The 25,259-nt window shown below is 46.5% G+C and overlaps 1 protein-coding gene across 1 annotated transcript; it reads left to right on the forward strand.

Annotated features, from left to right (window-relative positions):
- The first annotated feature begins 6,717 nt into the window (after positions 1-6,717).
- SRA1 (steroid receptor RNA activator 1) lies at positions 6,718-24,963 on the forward strand. Its single transcript, XM_068272967.1, has 5 exons — positions 6,718-6,804; positions 9,641-9,763; positions 14,803-15,023; positions 18,273-18,381; positions 24,283-24,963. Exons 1-5 carry the CDS (start codon positions 6,780-6,782, stop codon positions 24,477-24,479), a joined length of 675 nt encoding a protein of 224 aa, XP_068129068.1. The 5' UTR covers positions 6,718-6,779; the 3' UTR covers positions 24,480-24,963.
- The last annotated feature ends 296 nt before the right edge of the window (positions 24,964-25,259 follow it).

Here is a 25,259-nt window from a genome sequence, read left to right on the forward strand (position 1 = left end):
GAATGCAAATAACATGTGGTTTGGAATTAGGCTAACTAAAATCACCAGGAAGTGATTTTCTAGTGATTTCTAAGCTGCATGCAATTTGCATCCAAGTTGGAATTATTAGCAGATCATAGTCCATTTCTACTGAGGATGCCTCTGGAACCGAAATTGTTAATTTCAAACATCTCTTTATTAAAGAGCTTCAAAAGAAAAGGAAAAGGTATACAGTATACCACAGTTTGCAGTAGTATACAAATTCAAAGTATAAAGATAACAGCAAGAGTAATCAATTCAACTTGAATCAAACAGTAAGTAATAAACGCTGCCGTCAGGGTCAGACCAGCCTGCCGTGCCTAAAATAGAATTACCGGCGGTTCCACAAGGTATACAAGGGTACATTTATAAGGTACAGGAGATAAGAAAACAGGCAATAAATCGTCATAAAGTACATAGGGGACAAAAGAGCGTAGGTGATCCAGGGCCAAAAAGCACACTTGGTGGGCAAAGGAACATTGTATATGCAACATCAGTGGAGGAAAGACGAGAGGGTATTGCCGTTGCAGTCTATCCAAGGAGACCAAGTTGTGAGACAAGCCTCCTGCCTATCAGCCAGTCTAGCATTTATTTTTTCAGATACCTGTAACGATAGGTGTCAGCAACCAGAAAGAATCTGATTATTGGTGATCTGCAGTATCACCAAGAATACAGATCTATACCTGTATATGGATGATTTGCAGAATCACCAAAATACAGATATAGTACTAACCTCTAGACACCTGAAGCGTGTAAGTGTTTGGTGTAACAGTAGCAATTGAACCACCGGGCTAGCAGGTGGTCCAATTAGTAGAGAAGACTCTACTGCAGTCAAGGGCTCCAGGAGGGAGAGTCCCCGACTGGTTTTGCAGCAGGGCCCCCCTCTGAGGAGCAGAGGACCCCTGCAGGAGGACTGAGCACCCAAAGGTTGGATGACAGCCAGTAGGGTCGGGCAGGCCGAGTTGGCAACACACAGACAGATAAGGTACAGAGACAGGAGACAGATTCGGTAACCAGGGACAGGCAGGGTCGGCAACAGTAGATCAGATGTGCTAAGGTACCAAATCAGAAAACAGAAGAGAAGTCAGGAGAGATACAATTCATAAACAGATATCCAATAATGCCTAGTCTTGAGTGTGAGGTCCGTGGTCTCACACCCTGGGGCTGGTCTAAGGAATAACACAGATGATATACAATATTCCTAGTCTGGGGTGTGAGGTCCGTGGTCTCTACACCCTGGAACTGGTCTAAGGAATAACACAGATGATATACAATTCCTAGTCTGGGGTGTGAGGTCCGTGGTCTCTACACCCTGGAACTGGTCTAAGGAATAACACAGATGATATACAATATTCCTAGTCTGGGGTGTGAGGTCCGTGGTCTCTACACCCTGGAACTATGCTAGAGAATAACACAGATGATAATACAGGGAACTGGCTAAGTGTGGTTTCCCAGGTCCTCCTGGTTCCACCACACTGAAGGATCTGACTAAGGTCTGAGTGCTAACACATAGGTATTCGCAACGCCAGACAACCAGCAACTGAACAGCAAGAGATATATATAGTAAAGCGCTCCACAGCGCCGCCCAGCTCCCATCAACCAATCACCTGCTGAGCTGGGATCAGCTGACCGCCTCGATCAGCTGACCCTTCTCTTATTGGCATAAAGAGCCTGTCTTGCGGCGCGTGCGCGCGTAGCTCTCCATCTGTGTGCACTACTAGGTCCAGACAAACCAGAAGCATGTTGCTAGAGGGAAACCGCCGCTCTGTGCGCAGATTCCGCCGCTCTGTGCGCGGATTCCGCCGCCTCACTACCAGAACGCGCGGCGGCTTCTCAGTAATCCGTCACAATACCATCGTAGAATCTATTCTGCTGATAACTGGCGCAAGCAAAAGGTGCGTTGAGTGCCAGTTGGCTGCAATATGTGTTTTGGCAGCATTAGCTATGTGTTGCATAAGCCTAACCTCTGGATGTTGAAGTGCTGCTTGTTTACGACCCAACAAAAAATTGTAATTTAGTAATCTTACGTGTAAGTTGTTGGGAGAAAAGTTGGGTGATTTTGTTCCAAAAAGTGGAAACTTTACGGCAGGTCCACCAGATATGAAGAAGAGTCCCTCTGATAGGAAAGCCTCTAAAGCAGCACTCCAAGACCGAGGAGTCAAAGGCATGCAACCTAGACGGGGTAAGATAAATGTGTGGTGTAGCAGTCTCAAGAGAGACTCCCAGATGAGTACTATAAAGGCTAACTTTGGCTAACGTTTCAAAACAGCCAGCCCAAGTTTTATAATCAGATTCAAAATTCAAATTAGCCAATTGGACATAAACAGAGGTTTGGGATCTGAGGGAGGCTGATTCTGAGCTGAGTATAAGTGTTATAAGAGATCAGGCCCTTGCGAAAGGGGTCAAACTGGCAGATAATTTTCAAACAAGGTTTTTTTCAATTCTATTGGTCTCATGGCAAGGGAGCTAATATAATGATTGATCTGCATGGCTCAAAACAACTCTCCATTTGTTATTTGAAACTCTGAGAGAAGGTGGCGAAAAGTAGGTGTCTTACCATTGAAAGATTTTGAAGGTGGGTTAAATCTCTAAAGGACAACCAAGAGAACGCTCTGTGGTCAGTGCCACCAGAGAAGTCAGGATTGTCCAACAATTGAATAAGGAAGGGGGGGGGGGGGGGCGGGGAAGGGAATTTGGGACTGGAGCTGTTATGTAAATCCGGCCTCATCCCAAAGTGACGGAGTGGAATGTGATACGGGACAATGTCTGAATGGTTTTGTGCACTTCATTAGATGCCCAAAGGAGTCCCTTCCAAGAGTAAGGGGACAGCAACAAGTTTTCTATTTTAACCCACACAGGGGCAGAGGGCCCCGCAAATGTCAAAGGGAGTTGAGCCAGCTGGGAAGCTACATAATATTTGGAAAGGTTTTTAAAGTGTACTGGGCCCTTATAAGGTTTAAAAAGTAAATAAGCTAAAAAGAAGTAAGCCTCTGGATCCTATTGGGGCTTCCCATACCATTCTCTGGGCCCCCATTGCCAATCATCGGACTCCCCAAAGATTATGACAACAGCTCGTGGTTAATTACATCTGGGCCATGCGCCGCTACAAACGCAAGTGTGGTCCCGCCTTAGGTTCTCTTTAAGGATGCTAGTTGTGATCCAAGCTATAAGGTCATGTAGTGCATATGTTCCATTCGCAAATTCGTGTTCTTCACCCAATATGTTGTTCAGATATCTTCCTATATATCTCATGAAAACTTGGATCTAAAGTGCTATAACTGCAGACTGTTGTATGGCTGAAGATTTCTATATTGCACTCACCAAAAATCATCAGAGCACAACTGTAGACACAAAAATTGAGACAAAAGCTCACAACTCAGCCCAGGAAGTGAGCAGTGAAATTGATGGGTTGGGGAGGGGACGACACTCATTTATGGACAAAAGCATGCTACACAAGTCCATTATGGTTTATGGGCCCCAGATGTTAGTTTTTCTTTTTTAAAGGGACATTTATTTGGCTGCAGCGGGAATCATGATTTGGTTCACACTTGTCCCCTGCAGAACGGATCCGTTTTTGTAAACAATTTTTTTTCTCTCTCCGTTTTGAAAGAAAATGTTTTGTTTGTAGGGAAGTTTCCAATCCATGGAAACGTCCCCAGCCCTAGCCGTGGGTGGGGGGCGCCATACTGGAGGGGAGAGCAGGCAGGAAGGGGGGCAGCGGTTGGGTCCCCCCTTCCCTGCTCCCCCTCTAGCTAGTTTCTGCTTAAAATACTTTGAAAATCACTTCCTTGTGCTCCACATGCTCGCCGCATCACTTCCTGCAATGCCGCCCTCTGTACTTCATTGGGTGACATACAGTAAGTGAAGCGGTGAGTGGTGGAGCGCAAGGAAGTGAGTAGTTCCCCACTCGCCGCTTGCTTTATAACATTGGTTTTTAAAGAATTTAAGCAGAAACTAGCTGGAGGGGCAGCGGGGAAAGGGGACCCAGGTGAGGGAGGGGGGGTAAACGACCCCCTCCCCGCCGTCCGCTGCAAACCCCCCATCCTGGCTGCTACCCCCTCCAGCATGGTGGCCCCTCCACACCCACAGGCAAGGCTGGGACACAGAAAACGGATACGTTTCTGTGTCAAAAGATGCCTATGTAGAGGGGTATCCGTTTTCCTATTGCCCTTTACTACCCCTGCGTGTATCAGGATCCATATGTGGCCCGTGAAAATCTGGACCTTCCGTTCAGGCTTTGAGAACTGGTCCCCTCAAACACAGACGGATCCGTTTTTTGTTTGGGTAAATGCCTTCCAGTACTGAAAAGAAAATACAAAACAAGATCTCTGCAGATGGTGACTACAGTCATGAGATTAAGAGACGTTGGTTGCGTGGGAGGAAAGCTATGGCAAATTTGGATAAGATACTACAGGATGGAGATGTCACTTTACCAACAAAGATCCTGATAGTTAGAATCATGGTCTTCCCAGTAGTAATATATTGTATAGCTGTGAAAGTTGGACTAAAAATAAACAGAGGGGTTGATACTACTATTAAAACGTAAATAATTTGGTCACATAATCAGAAGACCAGATTATCTGGAGAAATCCTTGATGCTTTGAAAAACTGAGGGCGGTATACGTGAAGCTATAAACTCCAACAACAAAAATCTTAATCTTTATTTTTCCCCTAGGATATCCTTCAGGGCATATTCACAGTGGGACGTTGTGGTTTAATGCTACGTTAAAGTTGCAACCAGGGCTGTGGAGTCGGTACAAAAATCTTCCGACTCCAACTCCTCAGTTTCTGAAACCACGACTCCAACTCCGACTCCGGGTACCCAAAATTGCTCAGACTCCGACTCCTCGACTCCGACTCCTTAGTCTAATACTTAACAGGGCTGTGGATTTTGTACAAAAATCATGCGACTCCGACTCCTCAGTTTCTGAAACCACGACTCCGACTCCAACTCCGACTCCAGGTGCCCAAAATTGCCCCGACTCCTCGACTCCAACTCCGACTCCACAGCCCTGGTTGCAACATGCCTGCGTTTAGAAGTAAAGCACTGCAAGCATTGAGTGAGTTACCACAACGCAACATTTTCAACGGGACAATAACGTTGCACTGTGAACGGCCCATAGGATTATCATTGCAGTGCGGTAAGCTGCGTTATAAGACTTTATAACGCAGCTCCACAATGTGGCACTGTGAATGTGACCTTAAGCTTTACTAACCTGAAGCTTCTTCCAGCCCCTAGAAGTCTATCTGGTTCAGCGGTGACGTTCTGTTGTCCTCCAGGGTGCCACTGTCACCTTTGTAGGATCGCCAACCCCAGCCAGGTCACAGGCTTCTGCAAATGCGTGGGCATGCTGTGCGCCTCTATAGATCCCATAGCCATGAGCGTTCTTCACTTGCTCAATTCAAAAGCGTTCTGCACTTACTCAATCTAAGTCAACACCTGCACAGGTGCATATGCTTCCAGCCACGGGTTTGTGATCACAAGAGGCACACATGCGTGTGACAACCTGGAGGACAATGAGACTGCACCATTGAACCAGATAGACTTCTAGGGGCTGGAAGAAGCTCCAGGTAAGTAAAGCTTAATCTTTATTTTATGCCTTGGATATACTTTTAAGGGAACCCTCTGTGAGAGGGATATGTAGGCTCAGGGACAGATTTACCATAAGGCACTGTAGGCACATGCTCACAGACGCCTGCTGATGGAAAGGCAGCTCATTCCTCTCTCTCCTTTGCAGAGACCTAAGCAGAGTGTAATTAGAGGTTACTTACACAGCTCTCAACATTCAACTGATGAGATCTCCCTTCAGTCTGGGGCACCTCTAGCTACATAATACTGAGGGTACCTCTGGCTACCTAATCCTAGGCAAGGGAAGTAAGGGAGAAGTGACAGCTGGGCCAGTCAGCACACTTGCAAAGTGGTTCGCCGGAGGTTTGTGGTTCGCCGGAGGTTTGTAGGTCCATGGAGAGAAAGTCTAAAAGGTGCCAGGACATCTGTGCCTATAGGCTCCTGTAATGTAAATCCAGGCCTGTGTAGGCTGCCTTATTTATTTATTTGTAAACAATACCAGTTGCCTGGCAGCCCTGTTAATCGTCTGGCATAAGTAGTGTGAGTTAAAACCCCGGAACAAGCATATGGCTAATCCAGTAAAACCTGAATCAGAGTAGTTGATCTGCTGCATGCTTTGTTCAAGGTCTATGGCTAAAAGTATTAGAGACAGGATCAGGAGGACCGCCAGGCAACTGGTATTGTTTAAAAGGAGATAAGGTTCTTTTCCGTTAGCCGGGCGCATCCACTAGGTGGCGATAAAACTCCACCAGAGTTACATCTTTCCCTACTATCCATGGCAGCCTGGAGAGGGTATAGTAATTAACGCCACCTGGTGGATGCGCCCGGCTAACGGAATAGTAACGGAGATAAATATGGCAGCCTCCAAATCTCTCACCTCGGGTTCCCTTTTAAATGACATCAAAAAATGTATACTAATCATTTTTAGGCACAGCTGGTGAGTCAAAAATATTTGAATGTGTACAAATATCTAGGCAGCAAGTTAATTTCCAGGACTGTGCTAATAAATACGGTTCTGCTGAAAATTAGTGCAGCAGCACTACTACAGCCAATTTGGTCCCTCCAGAATAAGGAATACAACCAGCTCAGTGTCCTCTCGATGTACAAATAAAGCTTTGAAGAAAAAAAAAAAGCAGCCACGAAGCACTGAGCAGCAGAGCATGGGACTTCCTGCCTGGCAGAGAGAGGAGAGATGGCTGAGCTGTACGTCAAGCCGGGTAAGCTGGGCAGAGAGCTGGGTGGTCCTGTGGCAGACCACCTGAAAACAGGCTGGAAGGGCTGAAGGAGGAGCAGTTATAGTCAGAGCTGTCAGTGTGTGTGATGTGTGCTGAGTTTGTTTACTTTTACAGAAGGAGAGAATCTGCTCATGAAGTGCTGAGTGCTGGAGATAGTTATACATGAAGCAGTTTTTTGTGGCATGCTCTGTACAAGTTTTAATGTAATTTATAAAAGATTTAGGAGTAGCAGAAATGCACTCCAGTCTAACGTGTAGCTCATTATTAACTGTCCTGTCTCCTTGTGCTGCCTCATCTGTATACAATACTTTGGTAAACAACAAATGCTGATTCTTCCCTCTTGGCGTGTAAACTTACATCCAGCATGCCTCATGTGTAATCTTAGCTAATACCTGCCTGCATGTTATATCAGCTCTCACCTGCTCATTGCCAGGTGCATCCAATCCCAGGTCCCTCCTGCCTGGCGCCTCTACCCGGCTCCCTCCTGCCTGGCGCCTCTACCTGGCTCCTCTACCCGGCTCCCTCCTGCCTGGCGCCTCTACCCGGCTCCCTCCTGCCTGGCGCCTCTACCCGGCTCCCTCCTGCCTGGCGCCTCTACCCGGCTCCCTCCTGCCTGGCGCCTCTACCCGGCTCCCTCCTGCCTGGCGCCTCTACCCGGCTCCCTCCTGCCTGGCGCCTCTACCCGGCTCCCTCCTGCCTGGCGCCTCTACCCGGCTCCCTCCTGCCTGGCGCCTCTACCCGGCTCCCTCCTGCCTGGCGCCTCTACCCGGCTCCCTCCTGCCTGGCGCCTCTACCCGTCTCTCTCCTGCCCGGCGCCTCTACCCGTCTCTCTCCTGCCCGGCGCCTCTACCCGTCTCTCTCCTGCCCGGCGCCTCTACCCGTCTCTCTCCTGCCCGGCGCCTCTACCCGTCTCTCTCCTGCCCGGCGCCTCTACCCGTCTCTCTCCTGCCCGGCGCCTCTACCCGTCTCTCTCCTGCCCGGCGCCTCTACCCGTCTCTCTCCTGCCCGGCGCCTCTACCCGTCTCTCTCCCGCCCGGCGCCTCTACCCGTCTCTCTCCCGCCCGGCGCCTCTACCCGTCTCTCTCCCGCCCGGCGCCTCTACCCGTCTCTCTCCCGCCCGGCGCCTCTACCCGTCTCTCTCCCGCCCGGCGCCTCTACCCGTCTCTCTCCCGCCCGGCGCCTCTACCCGTCTCTCTCCCGCCCGGCGCCTCTACCCGTCTCTCTCCCGCCCGGCGCCTCTACCCGTCTCTCTCCCGCCCGGCGCCTCTACCCGTCTCTCTCCCGCCCGGCGCCTCTACCCGTCTCTCTCCTGCCAGGCGCCTCTACCCGTCTCTCTCCAGCCCGGCGCCTCTACCCGTCTCTCTCCCGCCCGGCGCCTCTACCCGTCTCTCTCCCGCCCGGCGCCTCTACCCGTCTCTCTCCCGCCCGGCGCCTCTACCCGTCTCTCTCCCGCCCGGCGCCTCTACCCGTCTCTCTCCCGCCCGGCGCCTCTACCCGTCTCTCTCCCGCCCGGCGCCTCTACCCGTCTCTCTCCCGCCCGGCGCCTCTACCCGGCTCTCTCCCGCCCGGCGCCTCTACCCGGCTCTCTCCCGCCCGGCGCCTCTACCCGGCTCTCTCCCGCCCGGCGCCTCTACCCGGCTCTCTCCTGCCCGGCGCCTCTCCCCGGCTCCCTCCTGCCATGTGCATCTTCCGGTCTCACTCCTGCCGGGCGCCTCTCCCCGGCTCCCTCCTGCCGGGCGCCTCTCCCCGGCTCCCTCCTGCCGGGCGCCTCTCCCCGGCTCCCTCCTGCCGGGCGCCTCTCCCCGGCTCCCTCCTGCCGGGCGCCTCTCCCCGGCTCCCTCCTGCCGGGCGCCTCTCCCCGGCTCCCTCCAGTCGGGCGCCTCTCCCCGGCTCCCTCCAGTCGGGCGCCTCTCCCCGGCGCCCTCCAGTCGGGCGCCTCTCCCTTTAATAGATTTTGATTTAGTGCTGAATTGGATCTAATGTTTAATCTATTAAAGGACACCTGAACTGAGAGGGAGGTGGAGGCTGCCATATTTATTTAGTTTTAAACAATACCGGTTGCCTGGCAGCCCTGCTGACCCTCTGCCGCTAATACTTTTTACTATACACCCTAAACAAGCATGCAGTTCAGGTGCTCTGACTGGATTATGCTTGTTTCAGGTGTGTAATTTTATACACTACTGCAGCTAAAGAGATCAGCAGGACACCCAGGCAACTGTATTGTTTAGAAGGTAATAAATATGGCAGCCTCCATATCTCTCTCATTTCAGGTGTCCTTCAAAGACATCCAGAGGTGAATGGTAAACATTTGTAGGCATATCTGTTTGTGTATCTCGGTCTCTTTAGTTCATACATGTCAAATCTGGCCCTCAGACCCATCAAATTTAGCCCCCAAGTGGTTTCACCACTTTGCACATTTTGCCCACTCTAATCCACTAGGGATGCTATACTGGAAGTAAAGATCATCAGGGAAGCCATATGGGGTAGAGAGGGGGAAAGCACTAGACACTAGGGAGCTGTATAGACAAGAGAGGGTGGTCAGTAGACACCTGGGAACTGTATAGGGGAGGAAAGAGGGATACTAAACACCAGGGAATTTTATAAGGGAGGGTAGCCACTAGACATTGAGGTTGGCCCTCGACTTTGTCTCAGTGTTCAAGTTCGGCCCACTCTGTATTTTAGTTTGATACTTCTGGTTTAGTTGTTCTTGTCTGTCGTTCATTCTATACATTTTAGACAAGATGCATGTTTCATTAGGTTTTTTTTTTGTACTAGCTTTTCATTTGAATTACCAATATTGTGTTTTGTTTCCTAACAGGGAACCAAGAGAGGGGTTGGAATGACCCACCACAGTTCTCTTACGGCTTGCAGGCATCCGGAGGCGGTAAGAGGCCACCGCTGAATAAGCGAGTACCTGTGCCGTTACAAGGATCTCCCGCAGGTAGGAGGCAGCAGAAGAGTCAGGCGTGACTTATTGTAATCAATGTTACATAGTTACATAGTTACTTTGGTTGAAAAAAGACATACGTCCATCGAGTTCAACCAGTACAAAGTACAACTCCACCCTGCTCCCTCACATATCCCTGTTGATCCAGAGGAAGGCGAAAAAACCCTTACAAGGTAAAAATTCCTTCCCGACTCCAGATGGCAATCAGATAAAATCCCTGGATCAACATCATTGGCATTACCTAGTAATTGTAGCCATGGATGTCATTCAACGCAAGGAAAGCATCTAAGCCCCCTTTAAATGCAGGTATAGAGTTTGCCATAACGACTTCCTGTGGCAATGCATTCCACATCTTAATCACTCTTACTGTAAAGAACCCTTTCCTAAATAAATGGCTAAAACGTTTTTCCTCCATGCGCAGATCATGTCCTCTAGTCCTTTGAGAAGGCCTAGGGACAAAAAGCTCATCCGCCAAGCTATTATATTGCCCTCTGATGTATTTATACATGTTAATTAGATCTCCTCTAAGGCGTCTTTTCTCTAGACTAAATAAACCCAGTTTATCTAACCTTTCTTGGTAAGTGAGACCTTCCATCCCACGTATCAATTTTGTTGCTCGTCTCTGCACCTGCTCTAAAACTGCAATATCTTTTTTGTAATGTGGTGCCCAGAACTGAATTCCATATTCCAGATGTGGCCTTACTAGAGAGTTAAACAGGGGCAATATTATGCTAGCATCTCGAGTTTTTATTTCCCTTTTAATGCATCCCAAAATTTTGTTAGCTTTAGCTGCAGCGGCTTGGCATTGAGTACGATTATTTAACTTGTTGTCGATGAGTACTCCTAAGTCCTTCTCCAAGTTTGATGTCCCCAACTGTATCCCATTTAATTTGTATGGTGTTAGACCATTGGTACGACCAAAATGCATGACTTTACATTTGTCAACATTGAATTTCATCTGCCATGTATGTGCCCATATAGCCATCCTATCCAGATCCTGTTGCAATATAACACTATCTTCCTTAGAGTTGATGATTCTGCACAATTTTGTATCATCTGCAAAAATAGCAACATTGCTCACTACTGTATCCACTAGGTCATTAATAAATAAATTGAAGAGCACTGGACCCAGTACAGACCCCTGTGGGACCCCACTGCTAACAGTCTCCCATTTTGAGTATGATCCATTGACCACAACTCTTTGTTTTCTGTCCATTAGCCAGTTCCCTATCCAAGCACACAGACTCTTCCCCAGTCCTTGCATCCTCATCTTTTGCACCAGACTTTTGTGGGGAACAGTGTCGAATGCCTTAGCAAAGTCTAAGTATATCACATCTACAGCATTCCCAATATCCATATTAGCATTCACTACCTCATAAAAGCTGAGCATGTTAGTCAAACAGGACCTGTCTTTAGTAAACCCATGTTGATGCTGAGAAATAAGATTATTTTCTACTATGAAGTCATGTATAGTATCTCTTAGTAACCCCTCAAATAGTTTGCATACAACTGATGTTAAGCTTACAGGTCTATAATTTCCTGGATCTGATTTTTTGCCCTTCTTAAATAATGGGAAAACGTGGGCTGTACGCCAATCCACTGGGACTCTGCCAGTTGCAAGAGAGTCACAAAAGATAAGATAAAGGGGTTTATCTATAACTGAACTTAATTCCCTTAGGACCCGAGGATGCATGCCATCCGGGCCAGGTGCCTTGTCTATTTTTAATTTATTTAGTCTTGCCTTTACTTCTTCCTGCGTTAAGTATTTAATATTACAGTTAGAAGATTGAGACTCATCCGCCTCTGTAATTTGCAACAGTGCTGTTTCCTTTGTAAAGACAGAAGCAAAGAAAGCATTTAATAACTCTGCCTTACCTTGGTCATCCACCATTAAGTTTCCACCTTCATCCTTTAGGAGTCCTATACAGTCAACCTTTCTTTTTTTAGAGTTGATGTACTTGTAAAACTTTTTTGGGTTAGATTTGATATCCCTAGCGATTTGATTTTCAGCTTCGATCTTTGCTAGCCTAATTTCTTTTTTACAATTTTTATTGCACTCCTTGTAATTGCTGAGTGCAGCCTCGGACCCCTCCTGTTTTAGGACCTTATAGGCATTCTTTTTCCTCTTCATTTTATCTATAACCTTTCTATTCATCCATAGAGGCCTTTTTTTATTCCTAGACATTTTGTTTCCATATGGGATATACATACTACAATATTGATTGAGAATACGTTTAAAAGCTTGCCATTTCCCTTCAGTGTCCTCCCCTTGTAGTACATTATCCCAGTTCACCAAACTTAGTGCCTGCCTAATTTGATTGAACTTTGCTTTTCTAAAATTCATAGTTTTAGTGGTCCCGCTGCCCCGTGGCCTATCAGTCACCAGATCAAACGTTATCATGTTGTGATCACTATTTCCCAAATGTTCTTGAACCTGCACATTTGATACATTATCTGGTCTATTCGAAATGATCAGATCCAGTAACGCATTCCCCCTAGTTGGTTCCGTTACCATTTGAGTCAAGTAATTGTCCTGTAGTGCTGCCAGAAATCTGCTGCTTTTACCAGAATGGGTAGCCTCAATACCCCAGTCAATGTCTGGAAAGTTGAAGTCGCCCATAACTATGACCTCATTTTTACTTGCCGCTTTTTCAATTTGCTGTAGTAATTGCAGTTCTGCAGCTTCATTAATATGGGGTGGTCTGTAGCATACCCCAATAAGCAATTGGCAACTTTTATTTCCACCATGAATATTTACCCAAACGGACTCCACATCTTCGCAATCTTCCTCCATCTCATCGTTGAGGACAGCTGTAAAAGAATTCTTAACAAAGAGACAAACCCCTCCACCTTTTTTTCCCTGTTCTATCCCTCCTGAACACATTGTATCCTTTTAAATTGGCTATCCAGTCATGACTTTCATCCATCCATGTCTCGGTTATTCCCACAATGTCATAGCCTTTGTCATTCAGAATGAACTCTAGTTCATCTATTTTATTTGCAAGGCTCCGAGCATTGGTTATCATGCACTTTATATTTTTACCACCACATTTACCAATTTTGTTTACCTGAAATGGGCTACTTGAAGTTTTACCAACCTCCTTAATCTTTACACTGTCCCCACCCCCCTCTCCACCCCCCATAATGTTAGGCTCCCACTGTCTTTTTACCTTATCTTGTCTATATGTTGAGACTTTATCCTCCCGCCTCCCCCCAGATCCTAGTTTAAAATCTCCTCCAACCGTTTAGCCATCTTCTCCCCCAATGCAGCTGCACCCTCCCCATTAAGGTGCAGCCCGTCCCTGCTGTAGAACCTGTAGCCGACTGCAAAGTCTGCCCAGTTCTCCAGGAACCCAAACCCTTCCTTCCTACACCAATTTCTCAGCCACTTATTTAACTCCCTAAGCTCCCTCTGTCTCTCAGATGTAGCACGTGGCACTGGCAGTATTTCAGAGAACACCACCTTGGAGGTCCTTGCTTTAAGTTTATCTCCAAGTACCTGAAAATCATTTTTGAGGACCTTCCATCTCCCACTAACTTTGTCATTGGTGCCAATGTGTACCATGACAGCCGGGTCTTCCCCAGCCCCACCCAATAATCTGTCAATTCTTTCCGCTATATGCCGAACCCGAGCACCCGGGAGGCAACAGACTGTACGGCATTCACGGTTTCTTCGACAGATTACCCTGTCTGTGCGCCTAATAATTGAATCCCCTACCACCAGTACCTGTCTAGCCTTAGCTGCACTCCTATTCCCTTTCTCGTTACAGCAGTCTGCCCCTTGGTTGCTAAGGAGCACATCCTGCTGCAGCATTGCTACTCCAGAGTCGTCCTCACCAATATTACGCAAACAAGCATACTTATTAGTGTAGCCTAACTTCTCAGTGATCACCTCACAGTCATATATTTGCTTAATGAGTCATTATGTAATCAGAGGACAAGATATGTAGTGCGTGATTTCACAGAACAGCGATGTCAACACAGAGCAAAGTAGTAGATGACTTAATGAGAGAGCATTGAGGTCACTTGCTAATAATAACCATAGATTTGGATGTGAACCAGAAACTTAGTAGATTCAGCATCCGTAAATACTGGCTGGTTTTCATTCAATTCTGATCATAGACCAGTGTTCATAGCTTTCTTGTGGTGCATGTGTGTTTGTGTTTCGGGATCTATTAATGGGCTGACAAAACTCAAAGGGCCCCTCAGCAGATTGTAATGCTGTATGGCCTAGGCACAGGTGTAATATAGATGCATATATTGGTTTTACCAGCAGAAAGCCTAGCAAGGTGATCGCAGTATTGGGGTTGCAGCACTAGAAGGGAGTATAAAAGATACACCATGTCATCAGTTTTATCTTTTCTGTTGAGGTTTGTGATTCTAGAGTTTGGTGAATTCAGGAGGTATTTTGTTTTAAATAAGCCTGTACATGCATATGGCCTCAATTCTGGTAGGGTTATCTGCAAATTACCTCATGTGAGGTAGTTTACCTCATGAGGTAATGACATTTACCAATTCTGCTTGATGTTATTCATGTTTACCTCGATCAGTTTAAGACCGGCCTGTACCTGGAGGTAAAGTCAATTTGTATGCATTTTGTAGTTTTTAGTGGAGTTCCTATTGCTGTTTTAGTGTTGTTCCTATTCAGGCTGTGTAATAGAAAAGAATAGTAGAAATAAAACTCTAAAAGAGGAAAATACCTCATGAGGTATTTTACCTACAAAAAATATTTACATCACATAGCCACTAGAATTGAGGCCTATAATCTCTCTCTTTTTTTTTTTTTTTTAATCAATTCCCATTCGTCCAGTTAGTGTTATACACACAGCCAGAAACCTAACCCTGAAACACACCATAAGGGCCCTTTTACATTATATGCATTGCATCATAGCGCAATGTGTAACTTGTTAGCAACGAGCAACCATGTAAAATCGATACCTTCTTTCACATCATTGCATTATAATGCTTATACGTTTTTAAAAAGTTCTAAGTAAATGGATCTGGTGTTAAAACATGTTTTTATTACATTATAGCACCTTCTGGGCAGCCACCTTCTTCCACCCCTCCAAAAATGCCACCTACAGGTCAGCCAAGCATCGCTGGTCCGCCACCTCTAGGACCAGACACCCCACCCCTCAGGACAGACAGACCCACACAGCGCTCCAGCCAATCAGAAACCGAGGCTCCGGTAGATGTTACAGAAATTCTGCCTTCCCTCCGGGAAATCCTGGACAACTGCAAAGACTTAATAAAGGTAAATCTGGCACTAATGTACACCTGAACTGTAAAGCTCATCTCCAGGCGGACAACGTTTCCTTAGTTCCATGTGGCCTTTCTAGGGCAGAGATGGGGTGGAGAAATATGATCCGTACCTGATCAGGAGTAACTTCAGCAGCTGCTCCCAGGAGTCCAGACCTCAGTAGCTGCACACTACAACCTTATCAGATGCCCAACATGATTGCCCTTGACTTAATTATTTATAAAGTAATATTGTTAATATAGATTGATTAATAAAATTGTTTTTTAAGTTCCTATTTAATACTACTGCCCGTGTGAAGGGTGTGTTCACTTTAGCAACACAAAGCATTTGGCCACACTATAGTGTGTTGCTGCCCCACATCCATTGACAGAGAGCTGTTATGCAGTAAACCAGCTGGCAGAATGTTTCTCTCCTGCCAGGCTGCTTCACTGTGCTCTGCCATGAAGCACCCGTGTGAGGAATGTGATTATGCTTTTGCATTTGGATGCAGGGCTGAATGATAGGGGACACGCGGCTTAGGCACAGATGTTTTATTGAGGCAACTTGTATTGCTGCACTCTGATCAGCATTACAATGACTGGGCACAAGACAGAGCAAAAATTCTCCCAATCCAGCCTGCCTTCTATTACTGCAGTTGCCATTGCCTTGTATGCATCATACAGCAGTAAGGATAGGCAAGCTGAAAGGCAATAGTGGACCATGAGTATCTGTATATCAGACTATGGGCTCCATTCTGGTAGCTATGTGAGGTAAATATTTTTTGTAGGTAAAATACCTCATGAGGTATTTTTCCTCTTCTTTTATCAATTCTGAAAGATTTTTCTCCATTTCCGAACATGAGGTAAAACAGGAGGTAAATGCATAGAGTGAGGTAAAACATGAGGTATTTCAGTGGTAAGCCTGCAGCAAATAAGTAATAGTCTTTAATTGTCTTCCATAAGTTAGGATAGTCTTTGGAAGATGTTTTTTTTTTGTTTTGTTTTTTATTTGAGGAGGGAAGGTGTATTTGATTATGTAGCAACCTATGAAAAGTGCTCCCCCCCCCCCCCCCCTCTTCCCAGCCTCTAAAAGGTAAATGAGCTGGTTTTTTTTTGTTTTTGTTTTTATAATGGATGCCTATAAATTTACTTTTAGAGGCTGGGGGAGGGGTCAGCACTTTTAGAGACTGGGGGTGTGAGTACTTTTACTTTTAGAGGCTGGAGGGTGGGGTTACAGCACTTTTACTTTTAGAGGCTGCTGGGGGGGGGGCTCGGAGCACTTTTAACCAGAGGAGGAGGGGGGGGGGGGGGTGGTATCGGTGTTTTCCACAGTTTTACTTATTTTTTTAAAAAATAGAGGCTGTGGGTTGGAGCATTTTTTGACTTTTTTTTTTCTTCCAACCAGAGGTTGGGGAATGGCAATGTTGAGGGAAGGGCACGGCAGATGAAGGATTGTACAGGGTTTGGTTGGAGCACTTTTTCTTTTTTTTAAAACAAAATGGAAGCTGGGAGGGGGGGGGGGGGGATTCGTTGGTCAGATCACTTTTACTTATTTCAGCAAAATATGGGGGCCCTGAACACAGAACAAGCTGAAAAGGCTCCATGTTATGTGACAGATATCACAATTTTGTCACAGCACTGCATTTATCATGTGGTAGAGGTAGGTCTAATTATGTGAGGTAAAAGACATGCAAACACGCACCTTATTTCTCTTCAGAATTCAAGTGTGAGCTATTTCTCTACTTAATACCACACATTTTTAGTAGAAAATTACCACATGAATTACCTCATGAAATTACATGAGATAAAACTTTACTTAAACTTCCAGAATTCAAAAATTGATTTCCCTCATGAGGTAAACCCAATTCCATGATGTAATTATTTACTAAACGCTACCAGAATTGAGCCCTATATGTTTTATACTTCCTGTACACAGACCAGCATGTATATGTAGTAGCTTGCGCTACAGTGAACTGTTATTTCCTTATCAGGCCAAGACATCCCAGGATGCAGGTAGCCGCTGTAGGTGCCCATATACAACTACAATTGCAAACTATACCCGATAGCTATTATTAACCACTTTTGTAACCACTGAGAGGCCCTTTCTCAAGGCAAAGCAAGCAACAGTCAGTTAAAGATGCATTTGGCGCTGATCTGTGAGTTCCAGTCAGCTTCAGCACGTGACTGGATCTCACACATTGCCATTAAGTGAGTGTATTGCCATTAAGTGAGTCCCTGAGATTAGAGGTAGAGCCCTTAACCATTGTAATTTTCAGCCTCTGCTGGATAGTGTAACAGCAAAGCCAACTAAGGTTAGCACAGAAGTTTGTCCATGCTGGATCCACAAAAAAAAGATCTACTCTACCCGAGGCTTCCTCCAGCCCGTGGCAGCTGATATGTCCCTCGCCGCAGCTCCAGTGTCCCAGGATCCCCTCTGGTGCCGATGCCGACCTCTCCAGGTCGCCGTCTACTGTGCCTGCGTGAGCACCGCTGGTGATTGTGCTCACATGGTCTGGAGAGTTCTGCACCTGTGCTCCAGACCACGTGAGCGCGGTCACCAGCGGCGCAGAAGATGCCAACCTGGTGAGGTCAGCATCTCCAACGGAGGGGATCCCAGGACACTGGAGCTGCAGAAAGGGACATAGGGACGTATCAGCTCCCATGGATTGGAGGAAGCCTCAGGTAGGTAAGTAGATTATTTTATTTTTTTTCCTTATGAGGGAATAGGAGGGTGATGGGACGGAACATCTCAGCAAGCCTGCCACTTCTTGTCTGAAAGGAGGAGTAAGGAGAACCAGGAGGAATGAGGAAAGGACAGCACAGTATGTGGATGCAGCATGAACATACATCTGTGTGTACTTTAGGTAGCTTTGCCTTGGGTCAGGAATCCTTTGGAGTTCTGTGTGGCTGCAATGCCTTTACGTATATGCTACTAATAGATGGTGCTGTGTAGCCCCCTATGTACAGCACCCGTATTATAGGCCTATTGCCAAATACTGTGCAGGGTCTACCCCTACCTATCCTGACCATCTGTTACGAGTCTCTGCTGGTTATTTTTCACTGCATTCAAAACAGTAATTTTTTCCCCCTTTGCAGCATTCCTCAGTAGATCACATTCGTAGATGAGTTTGGGTTATATATGGGTGAAGAATCTTTATTGAAGTAAATGGAATCTGTTAGGTTGTACGCAGCCGTGAAATGAGCTTTGCTTTGTGCTGTTACAGTCAGTTCTGTAAAATCCCCCGTGAATAATTTGATTTTCCAGAAGCAAGTGTTTACAGACATTGGCAGGAGGCTTACCATGCTGGAAGAAATGTGGAGCGCTGGAAAGTTATCTAATCCTGTGCAGAGGAGGATGGCCGTATTAGTGAAAGGTAAGCTTGCATGTCATTGTATTAAAAGGTCAGCCCAGCAGAACTGATAGTTCAGCTACAGATGGACCCTGGTGGCAGGAATCGCTCAGAGGCTTTCTTGTGCGTTGTCATACTCTCCCCCGCTTATACCAGTTGCCTGGCTATCCTGCTGATCCTCTGCCTCTAATCCTTTTAGCCATAGACCCTTAACAAGCATGCAGCAGATCAGGTGTTTCTGACATTATGGTCAGGTCTGACAAGATTAGCTGCATGCTTCTTTCAAGTGTGTTATTCAGAGAGAACTGCAGACAAATAAATCAGGACTGCCGGGCAACTGGTATTGTTTAAAAGGAAATAAATATGGCAGCTTCCATATTCTTCTCAAGTCAGTTGTCTTTTAACCTCCCTGGCGTTTTGATTATGCACAGCTGCACAGCTGTGCATGGTTCTTTAAACTTAATTTTTTTTTTTTTTTTTAATCATGTAGCTAGCCTAGCGCTAGCTACATGATACCCCTCTCCCTTCCGATTCCCACCCACCCTTCCAATCGCCGCCGGCACCTATGCCCATCAGGAAATCCTGTATTGAACGGGATTTCCTCCAGGGCTTTCCCCGTTGCCATGGTGATGAACGGAATGACGTCGTGACGTCATAGGGAGTCCCGATCCACCCCTCAGCACTGCCTGGCACTGATTGTCCAGGCTGCGCACGGGGTCTGGGGGGGGGGCCTCTTTCGCATCGGGTAGTGGCGGATCGGCGGCGAGCAGCGGCGATCGCAGCAAACACGCAGCTAGCAAAGTGCTAGCTGCGTGTTTAAAAAAAAAAAAAAAAAAGCTCCAAAAGCTCACCAACTTGACCAGTCACAAGAAACTGTACATGCTGCCCTCCCACACTCAAATCATGAATTGCAAAAGCGTAATCAAGGAGGTGCATGGACAGGACCACAAATGTGCATTAGTCTGCCACTGCTCCAGTTGGCAAGCTTTCAGAGGGGCACAGCGGAAAGGCCCAGGAGGAAACAGGGGACCTACAAGACTACAATGGGTTGGAAGAAGTCACAGGTAAATAAAATCCTATTTTCCTCCACTTAAGGTTCAGTGATGTGTCAGCTTGTTATTACAAGCTGTAATATTAACAAGCTGACACATCCATTGCATTCCAGCGGATCTGGTGGTGTATTAGCTCAAAGGGACAACAATGGGTGATTTGCATATTTCAGCAGTAATGCATCGGGAGAAATCTCGGAGTTCACTCCAACCTGAATTACCGCAGATACTTTCTGTTTTTAAGGAAGCAAACTTTTGTATTCCATAGCATTTTAGTAAGGGGGCTTTTTGGACCATTGTAGCCCCTTACTCACTCCTAGAAGTTCTGGATCACCATGAGCTTGCTGGGTACTCTGTAACTTAAAGTGAACCTCCAGACTAAAGCTCTACTCAGCAGAACTGAAAAGGCTTGGTGTTTCTTTAACAGTTTTTTACAGCATCAGAACTTTGTTTTCTTACCCAAGCCTCGTTTTTAGCTGCACAGAAGAAAACTGCCCGGGCATTTTCCCCCTGATGCTGTGCAAAGCATGATGGGATTTCTGATGTTCTGCTGTTTTGGTGCAATTTTTTTTTTTTCCCCTGTGTTTTTTTTTTTTCTTTTTCTTTTCTTTTCTTTTGAATTTGAGATTTGAAGCCTAGCGCGCGCAGCTGGGAGGGGTGATTAGGACAGTTGGAACTGTGTCTCATGCTCCCTGTCACCTCTTTTCAACCAAAAAGATGGCTGCCGCCATAAAAAAGCTAATTGCCTCCATGAAATCACAAACATTTGCCTGTTCTTTTTAAACAGGGTGGGTAAGAGATTATATTACCTATCTATTTTAATTAACATAACTAATTTAACTTAACCTCCTTGCCGGTTTTCCCGACCTGAGCTCGGGGTAGAAAAAAGAAGCTGTTAGCGGTGATCCCGAGCTCAGGTCGGGGTATGCATTGCAGAGCTTTACCTTTAGTTGTGGAGTCCCGCGCGCGATCGTGCTGCGCAGCGGGACTCCAGCCTCTCTCCCCGGCAGTGTGGGGTCTTTCCATGGCCGCCGGGATCCCCCATGTCCCCGCTATTCTTCCGGGGACCCGGCAGCCAGTTGGAGCAGCGGAGCCGTGGTGGCAGCAGAGCGGTGGTGGCAGCGTGACGTCATCGGGGGCGGGGCTAATATTGAAAACGAACTTCTCTATATTAGAGAAATATAGAGAAGTTCGTTTATATGTATATTAGCCCAGAAAGGTACATTTTTTATTATTTTGCTGCAGATCTCCCTGCCAGAATGATTTTTTTCAGGTTTTAGGGTCTGAAAGAGTGGAAAAAAATTGCACCGCTTTTAGACCCTAAAATCTGGAAAGAATCAGAACGGCAAGGAGGTTAATGACAGTATGTTTGTTTAGGCTGAAGTTCCTCTTTAACCTCCTTAGTGTTACGCACGCCGGAGGGTTTGCAGCCAGGAGTCCCCCATTATAATTTTAAGCGATCGCATAGTTCTAATATCTTCAGCTAGCACTAGGCTAGCTAGCAGTGGTGGTCGGTAGGGCTGCACGATTTTAGGTAAAAATTTAAATTGCGATTTTTCTCTCAAATTGCGATTTCGATTTTTTTCACGATTTTTTTTTTTTTGTACTGGAATCTCTTAAAGGAAAAAATAGGCTAGTTACTTACCTGGGGCTTCTTCTAGCCCCCTAAAGTCCTCCTGCTCCCTCACCGCCGTTCCACTCTCCTCTGTTCCTTAGCTCCGCACCTCCCCGATCATGCTCCAGTGACCAGGAGTGCTTTGCCCATGCACAGTAGCAATTATTAGTTACCGCGCAAGTGCAAAACGCTACTGGTCACGAGAATGTGATAGGGGAGGCGAGTGACATGTGGCTGCACATGCAGTGTTCAGAGAGGAAAAAAGCAGTGCGGGATGACTACAAGTGACAAGAACAATTTAAGGGGCTGGAAGAAGCCCCAGGTAAGTAACTGGCAATTTTCCTTTAACAGGTAAAGTGTCCTTTAAAGTTCTAACTACCTTTCAGCTGATTTAACTATGAAACTAGCAGCTGTCAAAGGCCAGGGTGTCTCTCACTAATCACTCTGTGCCTCTGTCTGCCGATGCCATGGGTGAGTCTGTGGTCATCTGTACACTGGCTCACCCCCCCCCCCTTCCCCCCCCAAATTGCAGCTCCCTCACACGAGTGACACTCACTTCTATCATGCATCGGGGCATGACAGGATAATTGTGGGGTGAAAGGGTCAAGCATCCTAACGTTCTGGCTGCGGGGGGCTGAGTTAGAGGGTCCCCTCCTCCATTAGTAGTAGCCAGCGAGATCACACACATGCACAAGCTGCGGCTGGGACCAGCACAGGGAAAGCAGGAGAGCGTCTGGTTGGACATGCCACAAAGATCAGAGCTGTGTTATCTCCCAGCTGCAGCTCAGCTCTATGAGCTGCGAGTACAGGGAGAGAAGGAGGACAGCATCTGGCTGAACATTCCGAGAACCGCGCTCTCTCGTGTGACGTCCCTGCATTCCCCGCCCCTCCACACAACACACAACTGCCAGTGCCAGGAGCTGAGGAGGAGGGCGGAGATAGCGTCCCTGAGTGACAGCAGCTGGCTGCAATGATACAGCCGCCGCTGATCACTAATAAATACACAGAGCAGGGATAATTTTACCCGGGCGATCATGGATCTCACCCAGGCGGCCTGCCCAGGTAAATGGCTCTGGGGAGAACACTGCGCTTGTATCTGGCCCCGCTGTGCGCGGATTGGCCAGAAGCAGTGAATATGCATTAGGGTTAATAAGCGGGGGGCGGATCCACTCTGCTTGCTCGAGTGGATCCGCCCCCCGCTAATTAACACTATTGCATATTCACTGCTTTGGCAAATCCGCGCACAGCGGGGCCAGATAAAAGCATACAGACAGCGGGGACAAAAAAACAGAGTATACTGACGATCACTAAATCGTCTTGTCACAAACCGCGGTTTCAGTTTTAAACCGAAAAACCGTGCAGCCCTAGTGGTCGGCATCCTTAGATTACGTTTGATCCCCCTGATCGCCGCTAAATACATTACCCACCCTGGATCCAGCGATCGCTGCAGCCTCTCTGGACAGCTCCGCTCTCCTCTATGGGGAGGATCGAACATGACGTCGGCGACGTCATGCGCAGACCCGATCCTCCCCATAGAGAGGACCGGAGATGTGCAGGGAGGCTGCGCGATCGCTGCTTCCAGGGTGGGTAATGTATTTAGCGGCGATCGGGGAGATCAGAAGTAATTAGGGGGATGCCGACCACCACTGCTAGCTAGCCTAGTGCTAGCTGAAGATATTACAACTATCCGATAGCTTAAAATTATAATTGGGGACTCCTGGGGACAGCCGGTGGTATGCCCGACACAGTGTCGGGCATACCGCTAAGGAGGTTAAGGGGGCCATACACTAGCCGACCAACCAATCGACCATCCAATTCGATTATTATAATTGAATTGGATGAAAATTGGTGCTACCAAGTGCATGCCCAACCGACAAAGTGACCAATTTCGGGACAGAAATTGGGCGCACGGTCGATCGCACATGCTGGAAAATGTCGGGCCAAAGTTGATTGGTCGGGTGCGTGGCGGTGCGGTGGCCGAAATTGCGAACGAGCGATGAGACGACAAAACTCCTGCCGCTGCAATGTATAAATGTATGTAGTGTAGTGCATTTATACATTACCTGTCCGGTGTCAGCCTCCACGCGGTCTCCGTCCATCTCGCCGGGTTCCACATACACACCGGCGGCGCTATGTCTGACGTCACAAAGGTGCATAGGGTCTGATATCAGGCGCTATGCACCGCTAGCGTGTATGCGGCTTACCCGGCGAAATGGACGGACACCGTGCGGAAGCTGCTACAGGACAGGTAATGTATAAATGCACTACACTACATACATGCCAATTCCCTGATGATTTCATGCTGAAATCGGACGGGAATCGGCCTGTAGTGTATGGGCAGATTAGATTAGAGTTTAATTTATCTCTAATCAGATTTGATTACAGATAAATTTGTCTCTTAGTCGAATCTGCCCATAATCATTCTAATGTATGGCCACCTTGAGGGCCTGTTTCCACTACACACAGATTGGATGCAGAAAAACTGACTCCAATGAATTCCTATGGGCCTGTTTCCACTAAACGTGATTTTTCTGATGCAGATTTTCCCATAGGCATTCATTGGAGTCAGTTTTTCTGCATCCAATCTGCTTATAGTGGAAACAGGCCCTTAAGGTTCACTTTAAGGCCTCTTGCACACTGCAAGTGATTCCGATTCAGATTACGCTTTTTAATCAGTTTTTACATCCGATTCAGATTCCGATTTGCAGTTTGCTCCCTGCACACTGCAAATCGGAATCTGAATCGGATGTAAAAACTGATTAAAAAGCGGAATCTGAATCGGAATCACTTGCAGTGTGCAAGAGGCCTAAGGGAGTTAACAGAAAGCTGCTACCAAACTGAACAGGAGATTACTTGAACACAACTGCTCTGTGTTTGTGCCCTGTTTTGGCTATAGTTTTTCATCTGTAAACTTCAGTATCTGAACCACAAAATAGTTTGTTTAAAAAAAACAACAACAAAAAAAACGAATTTAATGTATTATTTCCATGCAATTACAGCTCCTAGCAGTGCTTTATGTGCTGAGGGGTTTTGCTTTTGTTGCCAAGTAATGTCATCTGTGTGAAAACCACAATTGTATGGACAGTAAAGAGTATGGAAATGAGTTTGTATTGTATTTTGTCAGGCTCTAATGTAATTCCCCTTTATATATCAATTCTGCAAAGTGATATAGTAAGGCATTATCACTTTCCATCTTTGGAAAAGAGGACAAAATGCATACCTAAACCTCCACTGTTTATTTTGTCTTATTTATTGTTTCAGAGTTGAAATGTCGAAACTGGGATGCAGCTGATGAAATCCACAGATCCCTGATGGTAGATCACGTCAACGAAGTTAGTCAGTGGATGGTTGGAGTGAAACGTTTAATTGCTGAAGCAAGAAATTTACCTCAGGATGACCAGCCTATGAAAGATGAGACTGTAGAGGACCGTTCTGAGGATACCGAGCAGGAGACATAGGACTGTTTTTATATCTGGTGCTATTGCTGTGCTGTTGGTATCAAATGACTTTTTCCCTTTGTTTTTTATCTCTACCACCTTGATGTTTTCATGGCATTTTTTATAGCTGGCCATGTTTTCCTGGGTTAAAGTTAATGACTTTATTAAATGGCATTACTTTTATGGAGGCCATTTTGAGAGCTGAGCCTGTAGTCATGGTAATACAGCCAGCCTGCAAATTAAACAAGAGCTGTGATGTTTTCATAGCTCAGGCGACAAAATGGCTTCCCTCACAGTGCACTTTATCACTGAATGCTGCTGACCTATGAAAAACAAAATACTTTTTACCTTCTGAGCCTCATAAGGCAATGAAGAGGAAGCGTATGCATTGGACTGGCAGTTATCCTAGTGTTTTTTCAAACTTCTCAATACAGTGACTGTTATCGAAAACTGTTTTAACATGGCACTTTTAACTACAGAGTATTAAAGGATTATAACACCCCAATGAACTTATTTTATTAACGGATACCAAAGGACCACTCCAGCAAAAAAAGTAAGCTGCTAAAATCGTACAGAACAGACAGGTTTTGGACTAGTCCATCTCCTTATGGGGGATTCTCTGGGTTTTCTTTGTTTTCAAAACCATTTCCTGAATGGCAGTTTAACTGCCATAATAGTAAATTGCCAGCCTCCCTACTTGCATACTATTTTGTCAGTTAGACTTAAAGGACAACTGTAGTGAGAGGGAATATGGAGGCTGACCTATTTAGGAATACTAGTTGCCTGGCTATCCTGCTGATC

The sequence above is a fragment of the Hyperolius riggenbachi genome, chromosome 3 (assembly GCF_040937935.1).
Source record: "Hyperolius riggenbachi isolate aHypRig1 chromosome 3, aHypRig1.pri, whole genome shotgun sequence".
Classification (NCBI taxonomy): domain Eukaryota; kingdom Metazoa; phylum Chordata; class Amphibia; order Anura; family Hyperoliidae; genus Hyperolius; species Hyperolius riggenbachi.

What these genes read in the sequence shown, in the direction of transcription:
- SRA1 (XM_068272967.1), top strand. Translation starts at nt 6,780, where the DNA reads ATGGCTGAGCTGTACGTCAAGCCGG. An exon ending in GTTACAAGGATCTCCCGCAG is followed by an intron (nt 9,764 to 14,802) that starts GTAGGAGGCAGC and finishes ATTACATTATAG; the next exon opens with CACCTTCTGGGCAGCCACCT. An exon ending in GATGGCCGTATTAGTGAAAG is followed by an intron (nt 18,382 to 24,282) that starts GTAAGCTTGCAT and finishes TTATTGTTTCAG; the next exon opens with AGTTGAAATGTCGAAACTGG.